The sequence below is a fragment of the Pistacia vera genome, unplaced genomic scaffold (genome assembly GCF_008641045.1).
Source record: "Pistacia vera cultivar Batoury unplaced genomic scaffold, PisVer_v2 Contig529, whole genome shotgun sequence".
In the NCBI taxonomy this organism is placed as follows: domain Eukaryota; kingdom Viridiplantae; phylum Streptophyta; class Magnoliopsida; order Sapindales; family Anacardiaceae; genus Pistacia; species Pistacia vera.
Window position 1 is genome coordinate 518,239 of NW_022196367.1, and position 26,557 is coordinate 544,795.

General features: G+C 35.1%; 5 protein-coding genes across 6 annotated transcripts; 3 read left to right on the forward strand and 2 right to left on the reverse strand.

Moving 5' to 3' along the window:
• Positions 1-1,999: 1,999 nt before the first annotated feature.
• Positions 2,000-5,773, forward strand: LOC116107199 (AP2-like ethylene-responsive transcription factor BBM). The gene is made up of 9 exons (XM_031393506.1): positions 2,000-2,270; positions 2,405-3,059; positions 3,195-3,277; positions 3,454-3,462; positions 3,585-3,673; positions 3,929-4,002; positions 4,109-4,159; positions 4,427-4,503; positions 4,674-5,773. Exons 1-9 carry the CDS (start codon positions 2,039-2,041, stop codon positions 5,444-5,446), a joined length of 2,043 nt encoding a protein of 680 aa, XP_031249366.1. The 5' UTR covers positions 2,000-2,038; the 3' UTR covers positions 5,447-5,773.
• Positions 5,774-7,286: 1,513 nt separating this feature from the next.
• Positions 7,287-10,207, forward strand: LOC116107210 (protein FAR-RED ELONGATED HYPOCOTYL 3-like). 2 transcript variants are annotated; one of them, XM_031393520.1, is made up of 5 exons: positions 7,287-7,362; positions 8,621-8,725; positions 8,828-9,393; positions 9,530-9,740; positions 9,839-10,207. In XM_031393520.1, coding segments are annotated over exons 1-4 (858 nt in total). In that variant the 5' UTR covers positions 7,287-7,361; the 3' UTR covers positions 9,716-9,740; positions 9,839-10,207. The 2 variants fall into 2 exon arrangements, with proteins under 2 accessions (XP_031249380.1, XP_031249381.1); XM_031393521.1 differs by having other exon boundaries at positions 8,621-8,701.
• A 404-nt stretch (positions 10,208-10,611) lies between these two features.
• LOC116107201 (ycf20-like protein) lies at positions 10,612-11,991 on the reverse strand. The gene is made up of 2 exons (XM_031393509.1): positions 11,712-11,991; positions 10,612-11,143 (listed from the first exon to the last, which is right to left on the reverse strand). The coding sequence occupies exons 1-2, from the start codon at positions 11,891-11,893 to the stop codon at positions 10,693-10,695; spliced, it is 633 nt and encodes a 210-aa protein (XP_031249369.1). The 5' UTR covers positions 11,894-11,991; the 3' UTR covers positions 10,612-10,692.
• A 3,315-nt stretch (positions 11,992-15,306) lies between these two features.
• LOC116107233 (putative metallophosphoesterase At3g03305) lies at positions 15,307-18,758 on the forward strand. Its single transcript, XM_031393536.1, has 4 exons — positions 15,307-15,619; positions 16,299-16,540; positions 16,755-18,329; positions 18,407-18,758. Exons 1-4 carry the CDS (start codon positions 15,307-15,309, stop codon positions 18,521-18,523), a joined length of 2,247 nt encoding a protein of 748 aa, XP_031249396.1. The 3' UTR covers positions 18,524-18,758.
• Positions 18,759-18,835: 77 nt separating this feature from the next.
• LOC116107212 (gamma-tubulin complex component 2) lies at positions 18,836-25,146 on the reverse strand. The gene is made up of 21 exons (XM_031393523.1): positions 24,983-25,146; positions 24,853-24,890; positions 24,705-24,753; positions 24,433-24,600; positions 23,615-23,746; positions 23,453-23,536; positions 23,270-23,368; positions 23,076-23,167; positions 22,729-22,801; positions 22,498-22,650; positions 22,281-22,400; positions 22,081-22,134; positions 21,901-21,984; positions 21,682-21,756; positions 21,465-21,593; positions 21,123-21,248; positions 20,928-21,035; positions 20,368-20,430; positions 20,136-20,210; positions 19,485-19,678; positions 18,836-19,405 (listed from the first exon to the last, which is right to left on the reverse strand). Exons 1-21 carry the CDS (start codon positions 25,055-25,057, stop codon positions 19,279-19,281), a joined length of 2,118 nt encoding a protein of 705 aa, XP_031249383.1. The 5' UTR covers positions 25,058-25,146; the 3' UTR covers positions 18,836-19,278.
• Between the last annotated feature and the right edge of the window lie 1,411 nt (positions 25,147-26,557).

A 26,557-nucleotide genomic window follows, 5' to 3' on the forward strand; every position in this document is an offset into this window, starting at 1 on the left:
CTCTAAACCCCACCAGGTATGCTTTTTATTAATGAACCCCTTTTGTTTCGGATATTGCTTTAAACCTCCTACCGTTTGCCGGACGACGTTACTTCTTTTTCACTGGTTTTACTAGTAGAGGGTATTAGCATAACCTCTTATGCGACAAATGATATGATAAGGGGTTTAGAGTGATCTCTGAAACGAAATGGGGTTTATATAGATATTACAATTCAAGGGGTTTGGATATCCCTTTGTATATATTTTAAATAATTTGTAGTATGAAAGAGAGGGAGAGAGAGAGCAATGAAAAGAGGAATGGTAGGAGCAGATTAGACTGACAGGGAAAAGACTTATGTCCAACTGGGGATGAATAAATGGGTGTGGAGAGGGGTTGCTGCGTGTGGGTTTTTTGTCACACACGTTTGTCAGATTATGTATCATCATCTTCTACAGGTGTTCTACAGCAAAGCTAGAGTGTATTTTCTATTTAAATTTTCGAAAGAGAAGAACTTTTCATCATCAATCCGAGAGAGAGAGAGAAAGATAAAGATTTGGTTAGAATTTAGGTACTATTATTAAAGAGATTTGATGATCATTGTTATTGCAAGTAGAATCAAAACAAATACTAGGTATGATAATGTTATCCCAAGTAAATATCTATAAGGTATTAAGGTTAATATAAAATTATTTGAATAGATAGACATACTTTATATTCTAATTTTCTTATGATTTGAACTATCTATCAAATTAGAAAAAGTAAACGAATCTGGTAAGATTTCGAGAATTTTTTTTTTATTTCTTTCGGAAGCATATGCTTGTCCATCTACCTTTTATTTTTCTTGAATAACTAAGACATTGAGGAATATCTAAAAATGTATTTTTAGATCATTTATTCATTCTCTTCTTTAATCATCACTCACCAAAATCCTTCAAACTCTATTCTCGTTGACCCCGCCAATCATTGACAATGAGAGATTAGAGTTTGCACAGCTTACCCTCCCAAGTCAAATTCCGATCAATCCCAATCACCAAAGTCCAACCTTCTACCACCAAAAGATTTATTGGTCTCTCCTCTTCAAAAACGTCAATAGTCTGAACCAAGTTTGCTAACTATTCATCACCGGAATATAAATTTGAGTAATAAAGAAGTATTTTAAAAGCCTGTGAGTGGAAAAGTGTCAATAAATCATTATTTGGGTGGTAAAAAGTCGTTTACTCAATAATTGATCTAAAAAATTGATCTTTTTTCCATTGTAAGAAGTGACAATACGAGTTAGAAGTTACATAATGAACTTTAATCTTGTAACATTTTCAAGTTTTAACCCCTTCTGTAGTTCAAATTTTAAAATTTTGGAAAATATTATGCCGTATTATATTAGAGGATAAAATTAAGGGTTCTTTGTATATCTTTGGACTGAAGTATTGGAAGGGTCAAAGAGTGAATATATACTTTAAGATTGTTTTGAGTATACGAAACCCCACATGTTGTTAAGGGTTAAGACCCCATGTGTTTGGCCTTATAATCTCCTATCATAAAGTAAATTAATATTAATATAAATATACCATCAAAGGCATATTGAAGATAAGCTCAACTTGCCTTTGCTAGTTTTGGATTGCAAGACAAATGAGCTTTTACACTAAATCTATCAGCATATAATAATCCCACAGCAAGCCCCCTATTTTAATTAATGCTCCTCGTGTACCTTTTTATTGTAATCTTAGACTTAGTAATTAAGCATATTTTAGATTTCAAAACAGAAGATTTTGTTGTATCCTTTCTTAAGGTTAAGTGCCCTTAAGTTTTAGGGCTGCCCCCATTTATTATTTATATTATGATATTTATTCATGAAAGAGAGAGAGAGAGAGAGAGAGAAAGAACCAAAGAAGGAGAAAGTTTATATAAATCTCTTCTTTTTTCTCTTCCATTTCTTGACCTTTCCTCTTCTTCTTCTTCTTCCAGGTTCATTTTTTCTCCAATGGTTTCTTCTTCCTCTAGTTCATGCATGTACTAATTTATAGTTCTTGAGCTTGATCAGATATTTTTATTTTTATTTAGATGACAAATATGAACAACTGGTTAGGGTTCTCTCTCTCCCCTCAAGAACTCCCTTCTTCACATCATGAAGATCATCACTCTCAAAACTCTGTCCCCCGCCTTGGTTTCAACTCCGATGAACTCTCCGGTGAGTGCTTTGATCTCTCTTCCCATGACTCCTCTGGCCCCTCTCTCAACCTCCCTGCCCCCTTTGGCATCCTTGAAGCCTTCAACCGCAACAATCACCCCCAAGGTACGAAAATAAACACTCCTCCTCCTTAAACCCTAACCAAATCAAAAACAATAAAAACAAAATAAAAGCAAAACACTTTCATTTTTTTTTCTTTTAAATATATATATATATTTTTGGTTTTTGGTTTTCTGCAGAATGGAATAATATGAAGGGTTCCGAGCTCTCCATGCTGATGGGTTCTTCATGCAATAATACTCAAAACCTCGATCAAACCCAAGAGCCGAAGCTTGAAAACTTCCTGGGAGGCCACTCTTTTGCGGATCATGAACAAAAACTCCACGGATGCAACGCCATGTACACCGCCGCCGCCGGCGACTTTATCTTTCCCAACTGCTCTCTGCAACTTCCCTCAGACGACACATCAAATAATAACAATGCAACAAGAACAAACAACAACACCGGAACCGGAACCGAAACTGCCAACACAAACAACAACAGCTCCATTGGGTTGTCAATGATCAAAACTTGGCTGAGAAACCAACCAGCACCGACTCAAACCGACTCCAAGAACAACAACAATGGCGGCGGTTCTGCGCAAAGCTTGTCGCTTTCGATGAGCACCGGCTCGCAATCCGGCTCTCCTTTGCCGCTTCTGAACAATGGCAGCGGCGGAGATAGCTCTTCTTCTGATAACAACAAGCAACAGAAGCCATCTTCAACGGCGGCAACAACAACAACGGCAACCGGAGGAGGAGTTCTTGATGGCCAAGTGGGCGCTATTGAAGCGGTGCCAAGAAAATCTATTGACACTTTTGGGCAAAGGACTTCAATATACCGAGGAGTCACAAGGTTAAATTTAATCAATAAATCAAAATAATAAAATATACATATTTTTTTTTTTTTTTTGGGTTTTATTGTTTAGTTTTTTGAGGGCTAATATTTAATTTTATGTGTGATATTGATTTTAGGGTTTTGTGTTAACAGGCATAGATGGACTGGGAGATATGAAGCTCATCTATGGGACAATAGTTGTAGAAGAGAAGGCCAAACTAGAAAGGGAAGACAAGGTATTTTTATTTTTATTCATTTTATTTATTTATATATTGAATCTATTAATAAATTAATTTCAAATTTAGCCATTTATATTTTTCGTATTTCTAACTTTTGTGTTTCCATTTCTTTGAACACATGTTGAACACAATCTGATTCTTGTTGGGGGTTCTTCATTATTCATTTATTGCAGTCTATTTGGGTAAGTTTCTATATATGTTAAAGGAGAGGAATCTTCAAAATAATTGATTGATTGATTGATTGATCAATTATTTGAAAAAAAAATATTGCCTTTTGTTTTTAACTGTATGATAATAATTATAGGAGGCTATGACAAAGAAGAAAAGGCTGCAAGAGCTTATGATTTAGCGGCATTGAAATATTGGGGTACCACTACCACAACAAATTTCCCAGTAAGTTAATTAACTCAAGAATTAATTGTGTATTTTTAATTAATTAATCAATCTGTTGGGACTGCCATTGACATGCACTTAATGGAGAGAGTATTATATTAATACTTGAAAATTACAAGTGTTGCTGTTCATCCCCATTAACGGGGATATGTCTGGTTACAGTAGATTAATTTTATTTCCAATTGATTTCGCCGTTTAATATGGGGTTTTGTTTTCTAATTATAATTAATTAGTGATAAATTATTATAATTTCAGATTAGCAACTACGAGAAAGAGTTAGAAGAAATGAAGCATATGACTAGGCAAGAGTATGTTGCTTCTCTACGAAGGTATAAGTTTAAATTAAATTATTCTACTCTTTTAATCTCATAATTAGTCATGTAAATTATATTAACTAATTTCGTGAAATTCTATGTGTTATTTTACTTAATATAGGAAGAGTAGTGGATTTTCTCGGGGTGCATCGATTTATCGTGGTGTAACAAGGTAAAATATCAATCGAACGATCGAAATTTAAAGAAAATTTATGTTCGAATACTGTTCATATTAATTTTAAAAGAATTAGGGGAATGCATGTGTATCATGTATGCTTAAATATCATATAGAATATGATGATTTTATTTTATAATATATAGTTTTAATTTAGTGGGTTTCAATATACTTAGATTGTGGGATTTTGGAGTTGTTTTTGAGGCAAAGGAATATTAAAATTGTCTATACTTTTGCTTGCAATTTTGGGGTGACTGGTAATAGGCATCATCAGCATGGAAGATGGCAGGCAAGAATTGGGAGAGTTGCGGGGAACAAAGACCTTTACTTGGGCACTTTCAGTAAGTTTTGTTTAATTATTTATTTAATTTCTACTTTTTTTAAATTAAATTAATAATTCTTTATACTATTAAGTTTTTGTTCTCATGCATCTTCAAATCTTGCACCCAAAATATCCATTACTATGGAATCACTGTATTACTTCTCATGCCTTAACGTTTTTCTCTTTCAGGCACACAAGAGGAGGCGGCAGAGGCCTATGACATAGCAGCCATCAAATTCCGTGGACTGAATGCAGTAACAAACTTCGACATGAGCCGATATGACGTGAATAGCATCCTCGAGAGCAGCACATTACCCATTGGTGGCGCAGCCAAGCGCCTCAAAGATGTCGACCAGGCTAACGAAATGACCCTCGACGGCGGTGGAGGCGGTGGTGGCCAGAGAACATTGTCCGACGACCATGACAATATCCTAACTTCAAACCTCAACCCTTATGCCTCATCAACCTCAGCCCACCACCTCCAAAACTGGCAAACACTAGCATTCCAACAACCTCATCATCAAAACCCTAACTCCAACTTCTCCATGCATGGTCAGTTCCCATACGGCCAGCGGCTCTGGTGCAAGCAGGAGCAAGACGCGGAGCTTCACCACCAGCTTCAACTGGGAGGCACCCACAATTTCTTTCAGCCGTCCGTTTTACACAACCTCATGAACATGGATCAATCTTCATTGGAACACAGCTCGGGTTCGAACTCGGTGATTTACAGCAACAATGGAGGGGATGTGAACGTGATTCCAATGGGGACAGTTATCGCAAACGATCATGGAAGTTTCAGTGAAAACGATAACAATTTGTATTATATATCTCATCAACAATCATCAGGAGGAAGCCAATGCAACAACTGGGTGCCAACGGCGGTTCCCACGCTGGCGCCGAGGACGAGTACGATGGCGTTGTGCCATGGAGCTCCAACTTTTACAGTGTGGAATGACACTTAAACCCATTGAGGTGATGGCTCGGAGAAGATGGTGAAGATGATGTATACAAAACTGATTTGCTAATTTTTCATTTTTGTTTTTGTTTTTAGTCTAACAAGTTTTAATTTGATGAAATTAAAGGGTCAATATGGCTGAAGTTCGATCAATAGCAAGGGAATTAATCAATTAATTACAGAGAGAATTATATATTATATTATACTGGATATAATATGATATATAAATTCTCTCAAGATATATTCCTTGCTATGAATTTTGGGAACTTCAGGGTGACAAAATATTGATCCTCGGAAACTTTTAATTTTGTAACTTCAGGCTTTGTAATTTTCAATAACATAGTTATGATACAAAGATTGGGGTAGAACTACCTTTTTTTTTTTTTTTTTTTTACAATTTTAAAATCTCCGGCCTTACCTTTAATTGTAATTCCAAGTCTATAAGGTATGTATGTTGTACTAATCACTCACAGAGATCAATCGAAGCACGTACAAACTAGTCTGAATATCCAATTTAAAAAAACAAAAAAAGAAACCGGAGTTTTCATTGAATGCTACGATGTATTTTTACTTGAGATTCATTAATTATAAATATCAAATGCATGAATGAAAAATGGGTAGTTAGATGAGATATATTGTAATTTGGATTAAAGGGGTAAAATGGGTATTAAATTTTTGTAATTGTATATTACATAAATGAATCGGAAGGAGTAGACCGAATAGTAACATATTATTGACATTGGGGTCGGTTTTTAAACTTTCTTAACACAATGGATGTATATGAAAGTTACCCATTAAATAAAATTTTAATTTGATGAATAAATAAATAAATAATATGTATTAGGAAAAAAAAACAAAGAGAAAAAAAAATAAATTAAATTAATTATAATTTAGATTTATTTGATTTGAATTAAGAATTTAGAAAAATAATATTGTTTCATAAGTTGATTTCTTTTCCTTCTAAAAATACTGATTTACTAATTCTTTTAAATTTTTTTTTGCTATTTGGATAAAGAGGAATTTTTATTTATTAAAAAAGTTAATTAATCATTTATCTAATGATTAAACTACATGAATATTTCAAAATTCTTATATATATAGGAGGATAATAATCAAATCAATTTATAATATAATTATTACCATCAAGTAAATTTAAGAGAAATCACCATAATTTATTATAATTTTTTTAAATAACACATCTCAATATTTTTTTTTTTACTATTTAGTAATATTTTACTTTTACAAAAAATATCACTCAAACGAGATTAACATGGTGATATCACCACTTAATCTGAATTCTTCTTCTTTTTTTTTTTTTTTTTTTTTTTTTTGTTATCAATGGGTCCGGATAGCTTAGCTTACTCAACACTTTCATGAGACTTTGAAGTTAACAACCTATCAAACCTCAGTGGCCACCCTATTAATACCCAAAAGGGATTCGAATTCAAAATTGAGTATTATACTAATGTCTCTTATCAAATCACTCAACCACTTAGAGGTCGGTTAATTAGTTATTTTGTACACTTAACAATAGTCTATATACTCATAATTTTAATTTATTATCATAAAATAATCTTTATCATAATTTTACTTTTAATTTATTTTACTATCTATTTATTTATTTTTTAATTATAAATTAAAAAATTTATAATTAAAAAATAAATAAATACACAATTAAATCCAACTAGCATATTATCAAGTACTTAAACGAAATATTCACAAAAGAATTTGGGCCATCAAAATTGCTCTCTCCACTAAAACTCGTGAATCAAATCCGACGGCCCATATTTTGCCACCAACTGCCTCCGTAACTGACTTATTTGACAGAAAGTGAAACACCCCATTTTCTCAAATATTTTTCCCATTAACCAAACAGAAAAAATCTCTCTGGGGGACTTCATTGCTGGTTTCTGCGACAGCCCAGTGAGTTTCACAGTCTCCTTTGTTGAATTCTTTAATTTTATTTTCTGGGTTTTAATTTTCTGTTGAAAATTTCACGTTAATTGCATTGTTTTTCTATGTTATGATCAATAATTTTGCAGGGTTTTCTTATTTTATATCAAGAAATGGATATTTTTATTATTAAGTTTATTGTACTTGGCTGATGATCACTGGCATTGCCTGCTGAAAGTAAAAAATAATAATTTTTCTAGATGTTTTGTTGTGAATTTTATTGAAATGAAATGCTTAAAGAACCAATTTTTATGTGTATAAATTTGAATGGAGAGAATTGTTACGTTACCGGGAGGGTAATCCCGGTAAAGGTACAGGAATTAATGGTTTTTGGTAACATACAACGTGATATTAGTATCATACAAATGTTACAATTTTAACATTGTAACAGGCTTAGTTATGTTTTTCGGCTGATTTTTTTTTTTTTTTTTTTTTTAAATTTTTATGTAAGATTGTTTGGTTGTAGATTTAATTTCAATGAAATGCTTAAAGAACCAATTTATGCGTATAAATTTGAATAAAGAGAATTGTTACGCTACGGGGAGTACAATCCTGGTAAGGGTAACAGGAATCAGGATCAACTGTTTTTTGTATGGTATAACGTCGTTTCAGTAACATAAATATAACCATTTTATCACTGCAACAGATTTAGTGATGTTTACAGATCAGTAGCATAGTGCTTTGGTTTGATTGGATTTTCATGTCTTGTGATGGAAGTTTGTAAAACTATTTTAGAAAGATTAGAGCTGTGAGTTAATAGATTTGGGTAGAAATCAACGCGTGTTTAACAGTATGTTTGTTTTATGACTAGAAATCTTAGTAAGAAAAAAGATGTATAAATGTGTTTGGTAGAAAATTTTCAAAAAGAAATCTAGTCCAAGTTATATAAAAAAGCCTTAATTTTTTTCATATTTTTAGAAAACTATATATGTATTATAATTTTTTTATGTGAAAGAAATGGGTTTGCATTATCAAAGACTGAGATTTACTGGAAATTGTTAGGGTGCATATTGCTAGCGTACTTGATCTCCAGAGCAGAGCATGATTTGTTCTGGAATAAATGAGGCTATCTATTATACGTCGCTGAAAATTTTCTTCAAATGGCTGGAGCTCATTTTCTGTTTCAAAAATTTGTTTGCTTATTTCTTGCTATATATGTTGCCGTCTGGCGTTTCAAGTGGTGAACATGTTACAGTGGAAGTGATAATGCACGATTTTCATGTTGCAGTGGATCCAGGAGTGGGTCAAGATATTCAGCTTGAGGAAGATGATAATGGCATTCATGATAAGGAGTTTAATGATACATCTGGTAAAGTGACAAAGCTAGATAATGGTGAGGTGTTTGACTATGTAGATTATCATCTTATCTTGTTTTTTGTTTGTATGATATTGAGTATGAAGATGAAAGTAATATTGCTGAACTTTTATATCACAGTGGATTCCAAACAAACTTTTGACATTCAGCTTGAGGAAAATGGTAATGATGCTCATGATGAGGAGTTCAATAATTCAACTGATAATGAGCTTCAGCGAAGTAATGATAGCTCAGTGAGCGGAAGTTCAGCTGAAATCGTCTCTCAGCATGAAAATTTTGAGAAAATGACTCCAAGTTCTTCTGGAGTGCAGTTAGCTGCAGTTAATGGTGACGAACCATTCGTGGGTCAGGAATTTGAATCAGAAGCTGCTGCCCATGCATTCTATAGTGCGTATGGAATGCGTTTGGGTTTCATTACCCGCATACACTATAATACTCGTTCTAAACGTGATGGGTCTGTTATTTCTCGAGCCATTGTATGTAATAAAGAGGGTTACAGAAAACCTTCTAGGCATGAAGTGAAGAATATAAGGGCACGGGCTCCCACTAGGGTCGGTTGCAAAGCAATGCTTTCAGTAAGGAAAGTGCGCTCTGGAAACTGGGTTGTTACAAAGTTTGTGAAGGAACACACTCATTTACTAGCCGGCGGCCAGGCTCAGAAGACACTGCTTTGTAATCAAATAGCAGTTAGTTCTGGTCCCAGCTGTTTTTCTTGATTCGCGTTGTGAATATTGGTTATATGATATGTTGGATATTTTTGTGCTATCAGTAATTCACTAGTATCACCCATGTTAGACTTTTTGCCTGCTATGTTTGTTTCAGGTCGAAGACATGAGAATTCATAAGCTAACTCAAGAGCTGTTGGTCGAGAAAAAGCGATCTACATCACTTAAAAGATGCATTGACCTTCTATTCAATCACATTGAGGAGCACACTCAGGGCCTCTCTAAAAAGATTCAGTACATAGTAGACAGTGTAAATATGATCGAATCTGAAGGGAAAGCGTAACAGATTGCCTGATAGTCTCACCACTGTAATGCGAAATATTTATAATTTCTTTGTTTTAGAAATTAATCTGTGAAGTTCAATTCTAATATTATCTGTTTCTATTTTCCTTCGCATTTTTCTCAGGAGCCAGCCCTTCAGCGAGGTGTTTGTATATTTGATACATTGGACGAAGCAATAGTCTGATGATACCAGTTGCTGCATCTTTATGATTCAGATTAGATAATTGTTGGGTATGGTATGCTTCACTGAACTTCTGTGGCTACCAGTTATGGTATACCACATCAGCGTTTCAAGTGGTAATGCAGGTGTAGTACAGAGAAAACCGGAGGCATAGGCTAAATGTGTAATATAATGATATCGGTAGTTGTGTAGGAGGTCATGACTTCTCATGAATAGGTTACATATTTGTCTTCCCCTGGCATGAAATTCACAGAATTGGTAAATGTTAAAGCTATTCAAATCAAAAGGAAGCTATTTTGAATGAAATTTAGGTGCTGCTTTTATTTGAATACACTTACATATTTGCTATAGTTGTGCTTGTGGTTGTGTGGATGAATATCAGCTAAAACAAAAACCTGAAAATAACATTAAATGAGAAAGCTATGGGGGCGTTAAGAAATCTTTTCAGAAAATTGATTTTGTGTTTTCTGATTCAAACCCAGAAACATCTGTTCTTCAAGGATTTATTTTATTGCATCTTCTTTAACCAATAATCAAAACACCATTCCATCCAGATACTGGAAGACCTAACTTGATAAATCACATTTTCTTCGGAATCCTAGATTTTATGGGAACAAACCACAGGCTTAACCGTACGGCCAACTTCCCATGGATCACTTGATAAATTACATTTTGACAAAGGGTTATTTTACATTGCATCTAGTTTGAGTAAACTATTCAATCAAATTTGGCTACACAGCAGGGATTTTATTAGAATGAAAGTGTGGCTAATGCACATACATAAATATCTAAGCAAATTAACTTCCTAACTTGAAAGCGTCGACAAAGAGGCCTAAGATCACACCCGCCTTCCAATAGTTCATAAGAATGACAAAAGACTTCAACCTCCCAGTTGATGTTGATGAGGAAGGACGCTTTCTGTACATAAGCATACCGATGCCCTCAATGGCAGCAACCACAATACCAGCAACTAGTACATCCCAGTCACCTGTCTGACCAAGGATTGTAGCCAGTGCATTTGCTGTGTAGAAACCTAATAGAAGGAGAAATATCTTCATGGGAAAGTTCTTTCTTGCCATGTTGAGTTTCTCCAGTAGCAGTCTGCCACCAGCACTCACTATCCGACCCAATCTAGTGCCACCAAGACCAGAAGTGTCGCCATTAAGGCTCTCTTGTCCACCATTCCCGGATATCCCACCTGTGTCCAAGGCGAATGCTATTTTCCAACCACGTCTTCTTGTCTGAAAACTGTTTTGACAAAAAGAAAACAAATGCATGCTCAAAACTCAAAAGGCATCAACATCATATGTACCAAGCAAATCACCACAATGGAATAGAAACGAGGTCACTTATAGAAATCATAATATTCCCGCAATCATGTTGAGAAATTGTATGGGAATCATTTAAATTGGAAAAATTTTCAGCAGTATGTACAAAAATCGGCAAAAGAATGCAAATGATATGTAACTAGCCCCAAAAATGAATAAATATGCAGTCAAGTTTGAAACTGGTTGAACTAGTAGTCTTAGTATTTGACAAGAAGTGATTCATCGAAATTTTTAGCCGTGATTAACGTCAACCTTATGATGAAGTTAAGTACAATAAACCCCAAAACCATATGAGATGTCTCCGTAATGACAATAATATTGAATAGAAGAAGCATTATCATAAAGCCACATAAGTCTTTTACTGTGTCCGAAGTTTGTCAAAGAATTGTCTCTCAATAACTCAACTCTAAAAAGACTAATTCATGAAGAGGGATCCATGGAACAAAAGAATCTCTAAAGCAATTGAAACGGCAAAGTTCAAATTGTACCTCCTTTTTGAAAAAGAAGTAAACTTCATACCAATCCTTGAAGCTCTTCCACTGGTACTCGGTTCATTTTTCCTCTTCTGATTTCTACAAGTTGCAAGCATTATACAAGAACCTTCAGAGACATCACTCTCCGGTATCACTAAACTCGACTGCAGTCGAATCCCTCCCACGCGACAAGCCATCACCGAACAACCAAACACACTTGAAAACAATACAAAGAACAAAGTAAGAACTCAATTCCACCACAAAAACTAAACATAATAAGATCAAACCACAAAACTATACACAATCCTTAGTTTCACCAATATTTAATCTAAAAATTCCTCAAACCACAACATTGATCAGCTAGCAATTATCAAACAACATTCAGAAAGAAAAAAATGATTCTATACCATTTTTTGCTTAAAATTAAGAAAAAAAACTAGGTCTTTGGCTCTTTTCACACGAACTAATGATACCCACATCATGAAATCTTGTTTTTTCACATAAACTATTGATACCCTCATTATAAAAGACTTGATTTTTCACAAAAACTAATGATAACCCACATCATAAGATCTTGATTTAAGCCCATGAAGCGAGTAAAAACATCATGCGTGTCATCATATACTGATGAAAGAATTGATTGCTAGGCTAAATTTCTTACATTTTACAAAGCTTAAAGATTCTACTTCTACTGGTTTTTTATGAAATTGAAGTCAAGTTTGAAAAACTAACCTTGAATCAAAGGGAAGCTGGAGATTGAAGTAACACGAGAGAGAGAGAGATGAGTTATGGATAGCAATTGCAGAAAAAAAAAAAAAAAAAAAAATTAATGGGGGTAATATCCAGCGTGGCATCTACGTGGCAAGTAATGGAAACTCTTAGGCCTTCCATGTGCTGACATGGCACAAGATAAGGGTGTGTATGATTTAAGAAGTGCTTTTGTTTGTGTTTGTGGTAAGTGATTTTGTGTAATATTTTGGGAGTTAATTTTATTGAACCAAAAACTCATTCTCAGGGAAAATATGAACAAGACCTAATTATACGAAAATATTATAAAAACCTAAACCTAAATTGTATTGAAAAATAATGAAAAAATTATTGTTAATATAATATTTGTGTTAAAAAAAAAATAAGTAAGCTAAAAATATTATNCATATACTGATGAAAGAATTGATTGCTAGGCTAAATTTCTTACATTTTACAAAGCTTAAAGATTCTACTTCTACTGGTTTTTTATGAAATTGAAGTCAAGTTTGAAAAACTAACCTTGAATCAAAGGGAAGCTGGAGATTGAAGTAACACGAGAGAGAGAGAGATGAGTTATGGATAGCAATTGCAGAAAAAAAAAAAAAAAAAAAAATTAATGGGGGTAATATCCAGCGTGGCATCTACGTGGCAAGTAATGGAAACTCTTAGGCCTTCCATGTGCTGACATGGCACAAGATAAGGCCGTGTATGATTTGAGAAGTGCTTTTGTTTGTGTTTGTGGTAAGTGATTTTGTGTAATATTTTGGGAGTTAATTTTATTGAACCAAAAACTCATTCTCAGGGAAAATATGAACAAGACCTAATTATACGAAAATATAATAAAAACCTAAACCTAAATTGTATTGAAATATAATGAAAAAATTATTGTTAATATAATATTTGTGTTAAAAAAAAAATAAGTAAGCTAAAAATATTATCTTATATGCATATAATTTCAAAATATTATTGAAAAAAATTTATGAGAGTTAAAAAAATAATTAATAACCAATTTAAAAATGTTGACACATTCATGAAATTTTTATCAATAAATAATTACCGATCATAGGTAAATAACACTCTTGATGACACAAGATGATGCTACAAAATGTCATTAATTGAATAACATTAGATAATTTATTCGATGGTGCTGCATAGCGTTTAAAAACTCACCACCCATTTAATAGATGAACGTGCTATAAATAGATATTTTCATTACACTTACTAGCATACTAGACATCACTGTCAACCACGTAAGATGATGTTCAATAATATTGTTAATTGAACAGTATTAGATAATATGCTCGACCGTGCTCTGTAGCGTTTTAAAAGTCAATCATATGCGTAGATGAGCATGCTAATTAAATGATATGTTTGTCCCACTTAAAACCATATATGCATACATCCGTCCCGTAGAAGTAGGGCTGTTCAACCAGGCGACCCGCTCGCGAGCCGACTCGGCTTGGCTTGAGTACTGCTCGTTAATGGCTTGCCTCGTCTGGAATCGAGCCAGCTCGGCTCGATTCGTGAGAGAGCACGAGCTGAGTTCGAGCTTGCCTCAACTCGGCTCGTTAGGCTCGCGAGCCAAGTTCGAGTCAAGCTCAAATTATTAGGGGTGTTTTAGGGGTTTTATTAAGTATAAGGGATTAAACTAAAATTTTAAAACAAAAAGTTTGCAAAAATGACAAAGAACACCCGGATGTTAAAATCCCTAAAAACGTGACTAAAATCCTTTCCCCTAAAACCAAACTAAACCAAACCATTTTAGGCAATAGGCGTCAGATTTCGTGGAGAGTGCAGGAAAACAAGGAGAAAAAATAAAGAAAGAAATCAGAGTTGGTGGAGACTGGAGAGTGCCCGGGAAACAAGGAGAAAGAATGAAAGAAAGAAAGAGAAAATAAGAAAAAAGGAGAAAGAAGGAAAGAAAGAGAAAATAAGAGAAACAGGCGTCATTAGAGAGAGAGAAAATAAGAGAAGGCAAAGAGTAATAACTAATAAGTAACAAAAGAGAAGGGGAAGAGAATAACTTCGGAGTTGTGGAGACCGAAGAGAGCAAGGGAAACAGGGAGAAAGGGAAAAAAAAAAAAAAAAAAAAAAAAAAAAACAGAAACGTGAACCATTGGCCATTGCCATTGGAGTCTGGAGAGAGAAATAAGGCAAATTAATAATAAATTAAAGCATAATGTTATGCTTACTCACGAACTTACTAACTACTTGCTCACTTTATTAAAATTACATATGGTACCCGCGTACTATGCTTATGATACTCGTACATATTTATATTTACAAAGGATAGTAAGATGGTTAGTAAGTTCCTTAGTAAGCATAACATTATTGTAAATTAGAGAAGAAAGAAGTGAAAGAGAGAGTAATAAATGAGAGAGAGGAGAAAAGAAAGAATAATAAATGGGGATGAGAAAAGCTGCACCAAATTTTGAAAAAAAAATTGCATATTTTTTACTGGTTCGTGAGCCACGAGCTAACTCCGATTTTTTTTCTTTCTTTACGAGTCGAGTCCAGTCAGGAAATTAGAAGCTTGGCTCGACTCGGATTTGGCTCAAATCCTTTTTTCTTTTTACGAGCCAAGCTCGTTAAGTCAAAAACTTGGCTCGGCTCGGCTCGTTAATAGCCCTTCGTAGAAGAAAATAAATAGTTGTAAATATTTAAATTAAAATTATGTATGTAAAATTATTGAAAATGGAGAAATTTTATTTTGCAACAGCCCTCAAAACTTGGCTATTTTTTCTGAAACAACCCCGTAGAGGCGTAGACTAACCGAATTTTCGTATTACAGTTTTTTCGTACTTTGGAAACTCTTGTGTTTTCGTTAATACAACAAAAATATTTCTGACAGTTAAAAGGCCAAATGGGCATTCTCATTTTTTTGCTTTTACTCTTCACAAAACCCTCCACTCTCCGTGCAAAAACTGCACAACATCATGCACAACACCACCTCCACCACCACCACCAACAACAACATTCTTCTTCAAATTCAAAAGCGAATGGGAGAGTGATTGAAGTGAAAGGTGGGCCTGAATCGGTGATATGGGTGGTGCAACTCTCTGATCTTCACTTGAGTGTGCATCACCCTGATAGAGCTTCGGATTTTAAGGCCATTGTTGGCCCTGTTCTCTCCATCATCAATCCCTCTCTTGTCCTCATCACTGGTGATCTCACAGGTTTTTCTCTTTTTTCCTTTTTATTTACTTTTGGCCTGGTGGGTATTTTAATAACATATAACGCGTGATCCATAAATTTTGCTCATTTTGTGATGTGATTGGATTGGTTATTCTTTTTGATGAAGCCTCTCTCCTTGTATATGTATTTGTTCTTTTCATGTTACTTGATGTTAGCTTGGTGGGTGTTTATGAATTTCATGGGGTTCTTGGAGTCAAATGTATGAAATGTGGTAATATTTGTAATGTAATTGGTGTAAAAATTTGGATCTTTGTGTTGAATTTTGTGAATTAATGTTTGTGTCAAAAGATGGTGATCTCACTCTCACAGGTTGTCTTATAATGGATTTTTCTGTGGTTGGTTATGGATTTCATGTTTGAGTCTGTTAAATGCATTCCTATGGATTGGTTTGGTTTATGTGAAAATATGATCAAAGAAATTGTGGTGTAAAGTTTGTATTGGTGAATAAAGAGTTGTTGATGGAATGTTGGTGCTGATTCAGGAGATTTTGCAATGCATATGTTTGTTAAAATTCCCCTGACAAAATGGACTCGAATTGAAATCGTAGAAATATGAATGCTGGAAGGATTAGTTTTGATACAATGTGATATTGCAAAGACAAAAACTGCAATTAAATTATTGTACAGCTCTGATCAGGCTGATTCATTTTTCTCTCAACAGAGGCGAAAAGTAAGGACTATCTAACATCGAAGCAAGATGAGGCGGAATGGGTGGAGTACCAGAAGGTAATGGAGGATGTTATAACAAGGAGTGGACTCGATAAGAGCATTTTCTATGATCTTAGAGGGAATCATGATAATTTCGGTGTACCAGTTGTCGATGGTGCCCTCGATTACTATTCGAAGTATAGCATCAATGCACAGTTGGGAAGAAGGAAGAATGTCAATAGTGTCACCATTCAGGCAAGTCATCATCTTCAGAAACTTTCATTCTATCCATTTTTTACACTCTGTTCATGGTTTTAAATAGAATTTCCAACCTTAATTCGACCTTAGGATTCTCCAGTTTTACACTTCCTGTTATTTTGCTGTGTCCAATGAGTGTCAACACTAAATGATAATCATATAAACCTGTTCATTTTTTCATCATCTTACATGTTTGTGCTTTGCTATCCAGACTAATGAGTGGAAACATCTGTTTGTTGGGTTTGATAGCACAATGTCGATTGGTTTACGGAGTCCAACTAACGTCTTTGGGCATCCAACTGACAAACTGTTGACTGAAATAGACTCAGAACTATCTCAGTGGAATTCTCAGCCGACAAAACCAGTGACAAAGATTTCTTTTGGGCATTTCCCGATTTCATATTCAGCGTCAACACATTCTGGGAGGAGCCTAAGGGATATATTTCTCAAGCATTCCCTATCAGCCTATCTATGTGGGCATCTCCATGTGAGATTTGGTAAGAATCTGAAGCGGCACCATCAGTTGAATGATCGCTTTCTGCTTTCAGAGAAGTTTTTGCAGTTCAACGTGCACCAATTACCTTATGAAAGTAACAAGAATTGTTCATCCGGCGCATTAGCTGTTGAAGAATTCTGGGAATGGGAAATGGGTGACTGGAGGAAGAGTAGAGCCGTGAGAATTTTGGCTGTTGATAGGGGTCATGTTTCATATGTTGATATCGACTTTAAGTCCGGAATGAAAAATATCATTCTAATGCCCACGTTTCCTTTAGACTCGCGCTTCATGTCACGATTGTCATCACATCAGAACTATGAATGTCAACATATGCTTCCTTCATCGTATGAGACTATCAGAGCTCTAGTCTTTTCAACTTCCCCTATTCTATCAGTTGTGGCAAAGGTCTACGACTCAAGGTCTGGGAATTTCGAACTGGTTATGGAGGAATTAATGAGAAAAAAGGCAGGTAACTCCTCCCGGGGAGATCTTTACTTTGTACCATGGAACTACAAAGCCTTCCAGAGTCGGTCTCCTGATAGGTTCTGGCTACAAATCGAAGCAACTGACATGTCAGGTAGGTCAACTTTAAGCGAATTAAGACCCTTTTCTGTAAACGGTTTTAGCTCTAAGTTCTCATGGACATGGAAGGAGTTTTATGTGATGGGATGCCAATGGGTTAACTTGTACTATCCGGTTCTCTGGTTTGCTCTCCACTTCCTGTTCTTCATTCTTCTTTTTCCGAAAGCGCTCCTCATTTTCTCAAAGAATCAGTACACGTACAAAAATTTCATCACCAACAAAGGGTTTATCAATGGCATGGCATGGGTTCTACAAGAGCTGAGCAAGATTCCCATTGTATATTTTGGTTCTTTGGGATACTTATTGTACCTTGTGCTATGTCCATGGTTGGTTGGATACGTTTTAACCGATGGCGGCGAAAAGGGATATATGACTTATAAAGGGTGGGTGGTGAAGAGTTTTAACAATGGAAAAAGAGATGAATATATTGGTTCTCCAGATATAATAGTGGTGGTTCTTCCCCATCTGTTGTTTGTGGTTTCACCAATGATTTTGGTTTGCACGGCATTGGCTGCCGAGAAAGGGATCTACCGGGAACACATTCTATCACTTTCAGGGAAGAAAGAAGATGATTATGGCGAGAGGATTGAAGGACATCAAAACTATGAATACCAAGGAAATCGAAAAGCCAAGTTCTATATTAGAGATCGATGGATTCGGAAAATTCTCTTGGCTTCTTGCTTGGCGCTTTTATGGAAGCACTTGATTGTAAGTGATTTTAACCTTCAAGCATGTTGAAACTTACTCTTTCTTTTTTGATTCTGAGTCTGCTTTATGTTTTGCAGAATTGCAGAGGTCTCATCGGAGCATATGAGATGAACCCGATCATCCACTTTCCGGTGTATAGCTTCTCCATTCCTCTGCTGTTGGCATCCGCTGTGTACAAAACTGGAAGCATTTAAGGATTTCTGCAGAAAGCAAGCCTTAACATACCTGTATTAGAAGTAAACAACTACACATTTCATCATGTGGGTTGGCACAAAAGCTTGCCTTCTAATTACAAAATTACTCTATCAAAGTGTAAATGGCCAGAATAAACCATTTTAAAACTGCTACAACATGCTGGATAAGGCGTCAGGTTCGAACACTGCAATTTTGATCGATTACCCTTTGAGCTTTGTTAACCTTCCAGTTTAATAGCACACCTAAATATTGAGAAAATTATATATATTAACAATGTTTTTTGGATCAATGAAATATGATTTCCACAACAAAGCTTGTGAATGGCCGAATCGCAAATTCAAAGAAACTCTATTCATTTCCTCTGCGAGGAGATTTTTAATATAAGTTTTTCAATTACACATCAAATCTGGGTACAAAAAATTACAATTTCTAAAATGAAGACGGTAAAACGACTAAAATCTACTGAAATTCAAGCTCTGTCACTCAACAAATGGCTTCACTCGACATCAAAACACTATCTAGTCAATTTTAACAATGAAAAATTCGGCACACGCTTCCACTTAAACTTTCCATTTCTTTCAAAAAAAAAAAAAAAAAAGAAGGGTGGTGAGAGAGGCACTCAGAGAAAGAAATAAACAAAACACAGGGCATGAGATACGCACAGCAACTTGATTGCGACAAACGGTAAGGCAAGTATCTTCACAGTTCATCTTATCCGGAGCGTCTTAAGATAAGAGTGAGAAGTAATATGAACTTATTTATCGTTTCCAACACCAAGAATCAACTGTGCAAGATGAGTCAAATAAGGCTCTGCTTGGGAACCACTGCTCAAGATTGGTCCCAGACTCTGAAGCTCAGCATTGAATTCCCGCTCAAATTTGCTGAAATGTATTAGAGTAAATGAGTGAGAGTTTTTTGTATGTGTGTGCGTGTGATTTTCTGTAGGCACTTCAGACTTACAGGATAGAATCAGTAACCGTGGCGTCTCTAATCATGACTTTTTGCACCAGAGAAGGACTTCTTAACTTCAATTGCTTTAACTTTTGAGAACCATCATAAGAATCCTCCAGCTTGGGAATGTCAATAGAAGATGATATTAGCCATTGAGTTGCGGCTGCATACTGCAGGCACAATGATTTCAACTTCTCCACCTTCTGCATTTGAAAAACGCCTAAGAGTTAAACCATTAAAGGCTGGAACTGGTTTCAAGCAGTGCCATTTTTAAATTCTTGATCCAATAGCCACATTAAAAATAGAGTTATTTACCCTCCCATTTTAAAGTTGATCCACTCATGAACTACCATTGCCTCGCTACAATATGGTTTTATAAAACCTTAAAAAAATCCATTACACTATTTGAAAATTTCAGTTCCCTTCACTCTTGATCAAACTTAATACGGCCGTCAAGACAAAAATATTAAAAACTATGTGAACGCTATTGACTTTCTAGAAGTCATTCATGCTATTTCAACTGTTAAAGATCTCCTTGTTCAACATCTTGAACTTTTCTCTCTTCCATTTTTATACAAAGAAATACATCATACCCATAACTATCCTTTTAATGAATACGAAGCTTGACTAGTATTGATGAACTAGGTGATCAAAGCTAACCTTGACCAGTTCAGGTGAAAGTAGCAAGCATTCTCTTAAACACTTGTCGAGGAAGAAATCATGATGTTGGATAACCTGTTTCAGAAAGAGCCATGTAAGACACACAAGCCAGACACATTCATCTCTGATAATGTAAGGAAATTTGATAATAATGACATGACCTGCATAACTACAATTTTGGTATAGCTCATCCAAAGGAAATTCGAATTCAACAATTTATCAAAGGCCATACCTCATCTATGCTCTTTGCAGTCTGAAGTCTACTATGCATCACATGCCAATTGGGTTCAATAACCTGAAACCAATTCCAAAAAGAATTAGCCAAAATTTATTGAGAAACCAGACTTTGAATAAGAAGGGCCTGGAAACCAAGATGAATTTATCTTATGCCAGACTAAATATTCTTCTCACAGTTATATCTTTCTTTTCAGGGTAAAAATAAAAGTTGAAATCCAAATCCTTCACCCTGCAGCATGCCCTCACCATCATCATAGAAAACTTTGGTAGGTCAGACGTAAAGATGGAAATTTCCATTTTTGAATACGAATAGAAACTAGTAAGTGTAAACCTCAAAGTGACATAAAGATTAGATAGATGCATCAAGTGTTGGATTCATCTTTTTCCTAAATATCTTCCACTACTGTAAGTGTCCAGTATTATACCAATATTCTATCTCTATGCTAGAATTATTACAAAAGCAAAGGACTGGCTTTATAATTTTGTAAACCAATAAGAAAAGAAAAAAATAAACAAGCACTGACGGATAGCAAGAGATGACAAAGTAAAACCTGCCTCAAATGTTAGATAATGTAGAAAGCTACTTATGAACTTAAGCATGCTACGGCAAAGAAGAGATGATCTAGAGATGGCAGTTCCATTTGTATTAAAGCCACGAATTCCCTGCAAAGGTATTTTAAAACTGGATTAGAAGCCCCAAAACAGCAAGATAAATCTAACCAGGCTACAAGAGAAAATTACAGCACTTACTTGATGCACTTGCCAGGCCCCACCAAGCTGACGTTCTACATGTTTACAATGAAAAAGAAGGCGAAATAATAACTGGTATTTTGTCAGCGCTTTTCTTGATATAACAATAGATAATGGCCACTGAACCTGTAGCAATAGGCTAACATTATTAAACAGCATAATTCAAGGTTGCGCCATTAACACAATGCAAGAGGTCCACTAGTGGAATGTCAACTCCAGTGTAGATATTACCCATTTTACAAGGTCATTGATTCATTGTAAATGTTTCCTTACGAATATCACATGCTTGTAAACAATGAAATCATAATATGAGAATGGGAAAAAGATCCCAGAAGCACAAACCTTGTAGCTCAATGAAAATGTCTCAAGACCAGTAATGCTGACTGGCTCCTCAAGATCATTACCATCAGAGAAAGCCCTAATCTGAAGATCTTTGAATGTCGTCATTCTTTTAAGCAAAGATTGTCTTTCCTGACACCAAAAAGGTAAAATATGAAATAGTTTCAGTTAACTCTAAAGGTTTCACCTTCTGACAAGCACAGAAGAAATAGTAGCTTACCACACAACAAGTTAAGTCCTCATGACAAGGATCTGCCGCAGCAGCTGTAGAACGCAAAGCAAGGTCTAGCAGAGACTGTATATCCAAAAAAGGCAAATATTATGCTAATGATATTTCTATATAGGTCTAAAAATATTTCTTTTTTCAGGTTATGTATGAAAGTGAAGGAAAGATACAAGTGGTGCTCTTGATATGAAACTGAAGGAGAAAGCAATAAACCTGAAGCTTTTCCACATTAATCTCATCAAGCTTTTTTGTGAGCTCCTCTCGAGCTATGTCCATAAAATGAACCAAGAAATCACCCTATAATAATAAATACTTAGGTGAGGTGCCCATATTCAGTAACTGCCACAAAATAAATTGATTTTGTTTCAAGTTCTCCGATAGAAGTGAATGTACCTGATCGAGAAGAAGATAGTGCTTTATAGACCGTAGCTTTCCCATGATATCATACTACACCAGTAGAAGTAACATAAATTGTTACAAGAGATAGCACTCAGGTAAAAGAAATTGCCAAGAATAATAAATATATTGGCAGAACCAAAAAACACTTATGGAATAAGCACAGAAGTTGGTCAGTGATACTAATGGAGCCTTACCTTTTCTTTAATAAGATTTAAGAGTTCAGCACTGGCAAAATCATAAGCAGCTTTTATACACTCACGATAATGATGGTTTGTGCCAAAACTCATTAATTTTGAATTCTCTGTCACAGGGGCCTATAAAATTACAATCCAATCAACAGAAATAACTAAAGCAATCACATGGAAGTCCATACAACATGGTGTACAGTATGGCAAGGGCCTTAGCACAAACCTGAACACTGTGACCACATTCTCTCATCACATTTAAATATTTCCCTGTGGTCAAAATTGTTCCAGCTATATTTGCAAGGAAGGTAGGAATTCCATCCTTTAGGCTGTAACGTTGCCTCCAGTACTTAGCATCATAATCCTGAGTGAGACTCTCCTATAAAGAAACTAGAAACTGTGAGCATCAAAAGCACAAATTTGATGCATTAAAAAATAATGAACAAACTCAACATACCTTTTGAAGAGACTTGTTCTCAGCAATGAAAAATTCACCATAAGGATCATCAATCACTCCTTCATAGACCCACCTAAAGTTTGTGTGATTTTAACTCTCAAGTAAGGTAATCAATCACCATAAATCCTAAAATTATGGAGCAAAAGACAGTGTATAATGCTTAAAAATATGGGTCCTTGAACGATAAGAAGTAAAAGAATCCTAAATTCCTTTTCACATTGAGAACATAAGAAAGGGTTTCACCTTAAAACTAAAGGACAGCAATGCAGTTAAAAGCATACTCAGGGAAATCCTTCTGGAAGTAAACAAGAAATAGACTTGTTTTGTGGTGGGTTAATAAAGGTTACCTTTCTAATATGCCCAGATAAGCATTGCTTGCACATTGTGTCATCTTTTCTAGCAAAGACCTCACAGTATTATCACCGGCCATAGCCTTTGCCTGGATATAGTAAAAGTCAAATGAGTAACAAAGTAAATAACTAATACCAGATATATAAGAATGCAAAACTAGAAATGTTTAAAGTAACTCAAAAGGTTTTACCTGGCTCTGCAAAAGGTTTAAAACTGCTGAACCAACAAAATTATTAGCTGAAGCCTTGTGTATCACAGTGGACAATGCTAGCATTGACCCCATCATTGGCTGCAAATCATTATAGAAACCCATTGAGTGAAAATTTAATAAACTTGCAAATACCATATTGATTCAGAAACTAACTCAAAGAACCTGACAGTAAAACCACAATCCTTGCACAGAAAGTCTTCCAAGTCGAAACTGATGTTCAAGCTGAGCTACCATGGCCTCATAATCCTAATAAAAAACCATCATATTTTCGATTAAAATTCTAAAAAAGCTATATATATATAATATAATATAAAGAAAACTTACTAGAAGGAAAGCCCTGAGACTGGCAGCAAAAGCATGATTAACTAAACCATTCTTGAACTGTGACCTCGACTCAACAAACTGGTCTATCAATATAAAGCTCTCACACAATGGAAATATCCGTTTCGCCATTTCCTAAATACAAAAACACAATCATTTCCAATTTCTTCATCAAAACAAACCATTCAGAAAAATTATATAAATAAACAAAAGTAATACTACACTTTGTACCAAATGCAGCATAGTTTTATAATTGCTATATCATCCATACCAGATTAATTTATTGTTAACCCTCAATCCTCCATTATCTTTATATCCTGCAACTTTGCAACTTTGTACAAGTAGTTTGTAATTGTCGTATTATAAGTTCGATAAAAATTCTAAATTTGCAAGCCTAGAGAGTTAATCTATTGACAGGTCCACATGGACGGTAATGAAAAAATCATCACAATTATCACCAACACAAAAAAGATAAAAAGAAAAGCAGCACTTTACTAACAAACTACCCTATCCAACACTACTGTTATTGCCATATCCTTTGTTCCACATTCATGAATTCATTTTTTATTCTCGCTCATATTTTCTTTATACCACACCAGTTTGCTCAAGTAGTTTGTAAATATAGTGCTAATCATTCAACAAAAATGGTATTATGCATGCATATTGTATAATTGCCGCACCATCTATTCTACATTCATTAATTCATTTTAATTTATCAGTCATCTATTATCATCTATTATCATTATATCACGGCCGTTTGTATAAGTAGTTTGTAAGTGTAACTTACTCATCCAATAAAATGAAAACCGTAATTCACATACCTGCAGAGCCAAATCCATTGACGGATCAACGTGGAAAGTAACAAAAAAATCATTATAATTGTTGTTAATAACATCATTTCCATGAGCATTAATTCTCCTTTTAATTGAAATGTATCTCCCTTCAATTCCAACCAATGCACTCAGCAGATCATCTATCACAATAAGCTCCTGTTTCATAAAATTAAATTAAAAACAAAAAGAAATTATCAATTACTTAATAATAACTTACTAAAATCGAAATAAACAAACAGTTAATTAATTCAAAGAATTACTTGAACTCCGACGTCGTAACAGCCAATGGCATTTTCGACTCCGGTGTTACTGTTTCAACAAATACACAAATATAAATTAGAAATTAAGGAAAAAACATATAAATATAATTTGAATTTTAAATTTAAATAAAATTAAAATGAATATTACCTGAAGGAGTCGGCGAAGCGAGAGGTGCCTTTGGTTTCCTGAAAAAGGAAGTAAAATTTGAGTAACTGAATTGGCCAATAGGATTGCGACAGCTCATCACTAAGTTTGAGAGAAAAAGAGAGAGGGAGACCTGGTGGAATCGGCCGGTGAGGAAAGGACGGTCTACGTTCCAGCGAGGAGTTGAAGGAAACGACGTCGTTGCCATTCTTGTTGTAAAACTCGAAAGAAAAGAAAGATAAACTAGATTCTAGCAGAGTAAAGTTGGCTGCTTTTATACTTGAACGAAACAAGTGAGGAAAGTGTGAAATGTGAGAAGAGCAAAGTTGCAGCAGCAAACAAACACGTTTGAGAAGATACATAAAGTAAAACGACATCGTTTGTGCTACTTACAGTCAGGTCCTCTCGTTTTGAGAACTTACAGTTAGCGCCATGAATCTTTGGTCAACACTTGTTGTCCGATTCAGCCCAAGGTTTTTGGATTTTTTTCGGTTCCCAAAATGAGAGTGAGAGTGAAAATAGTGAAAATCGTAAATTGAGAGAAAAATTAAAAGAAATCAAAGTTTCACTTTGTGTATTTGATTGAATGAATCAATAATACAGTAAGGGTTTGCTACTCAAGTAAGTTAGTAGCTGAGAGAGTGTGAAAAGAAAAAGGAAGGTGAAAATACAGAGGCTTCGTTTGGTTCACAATTTTATGTTTATGGGAAAAGTTTTTGAAAAAAGTTAAATTGGGAGGGTATTACGATGTAAGATTTATAAATTTAAAATACCCCTTATGTTTGTTTTTTTACAAAATACCCCCTATAATAAAACATTAAAAGTTAACAAAAATACCCCCAACCCACCCTCAAATACGGACAGCCAACCACCACTGTCGGAGGGTGGCCAGAGTTGCCGTATCCGTATCGACGCATGACAGGCTGGATCTTGCCGGTCGTGTGCCGATATGGCCTTTTCTGGGCAAAGGCTAGATCCAAAGGCTAGATCTATGGCTAGATCTGACCATTGACAGCCAAATCTGGTCGTATTTGCTCGTCAACGACGTCCAACAAACGATCGTTGTTGATGGTCAACGACGACTGTTTGTTGGCCGTCGTTACCGACTGGTTACGGCCAAAGATCTGGCCATCAACGGCCAGATCTTTGGCCTTAGATCTGGCCTTTTCCGACCAGATCCATTGTGGATTTGGTCGGAAAAGGCTAGATCGGCGCACTACCGGCCAGATTCAGCTAGTAGTGCGCCATCCTACCAGAATCCGGCCATTTTCTGGCAGTGGTGGCCAGAATCTGGTAAATGTGGATTATTGGGGTGTTTTTGCAATTTTTAAAAAATATTTAGGGGTATTTAACTAAATTAAGTTGAATAATATTGTGAGTTTTTTGGTATTTTACTGTTTAACTTTTTTGGGAATACTAAAAATAGCATTCCCAAAATGCAACCAAATGAAGCCAGAGACATTCGTTCTCTTTAAGAGAGAAAACAAAAATGACAGCGTTTTTTGTTTTTATTTAGCTAAATACTAGCTAAGCCCTTAACTTCTGAATTCTAATACTTTAATCCACATGCCCACTCAAATCTAACTCCCTAGTCCAGGTTTCCAAATCCTAGCATTTTAATCCACAAAAATTAATTATTCACACATATAAAAATGCATGTGTACGTACATATGATATGTATTCATATAGTAATATACGGTGTACAAAT

Coding starts and splice junctions, on each gene's coding strand:
- LOC116107199 (XM_031393506.1), top strand. CDS start 2,039: ATGACAAATATGAACAACTGGTTAGGGTTCTCTCTCTCCCCTCAAGAA. Junction 3,060..3,194: donor ATATACCGAGGAGTCACAAG/GTTAAATTTAAT, acceptor TTGTGTTAACAG/GCATAGATGGACTGGGAGAT. Junction 3,674..3,928: donor CTACCACAACAAATTTCCCA/GTAAGTTAATTA, acceptor TTATAATTTCAG/ATTAGCAACTACGAGAAAGA.
- LOC116107210 (XM_031393520.1), top strand. Junction 8,726..8,827: donor AGTGACAAAGCTAGATAATG/GTGAGGTGTTTG, acceptor TTTATATCACAG/TGGATTCCAAACAAACTTTT. Junction 9,394..9,529: donor TGCTTTGTAATCAAATAGCA/GTTAGTTCTGGT, acceptor TGTTTGTTTCAG/GTCGAAGACATGAGAATTCA.
- LOC116107201 (XM_031393509.1), bottom strand. CDS start 11,893: ATGGCTTGTCGCGTGGGAGGGATTCGACTGCAGTCGAGTTTAGTGATA. Junction 11,144..11,711: donor ACTTCTTTTTCAAAAAGGAG/GTACAATTTGAA, acceptor TTGTCAAAACAG/TTTTCAGACAAGAAGACGTG.
- LOC116107233 (XM_031393536.1), top strand. CDS start 15,307: ATGGGCATTCTCATTTTTTTGCTTTTACTCTTCACAAAACCCTCCACT. Junction 15,620..16,298: donor CATCACTGGTGATCTCACAG/GTTTTTCTCTTT, acceptor TTCTCTCAACAG/AGGCGAAAAGTAAGGACTAT. Junction 18,330..18,406: donor TTTTATGGAAGCACTTGATT/GTAAGTGATTTT, acceptor TATGTTTTGCAG/AATTGCAGAGGTCTCATCGG.
- LOC116107212 (XM_031393523.1), bottom strand. CDS start 25,057: ATGGCAACGACGTCGTTTCCTTCAACTCCTCGCTGGAACGTAGACCGT. Junction 23,168..23,269: donor TAAACCTTTTGCAGAGCCAG/GTAAAACCTTTT, acceptor TACTATATCCAG/GCAAAGGCTATGGCCGGTGA. Junction 21,036..21,122: donor GGGCCTGGCAAGTGCATCAA/GTAAGTGCTGTA, acceptor ATACCTTTGCAG/GGAATTCGTGGCTTTAATAC.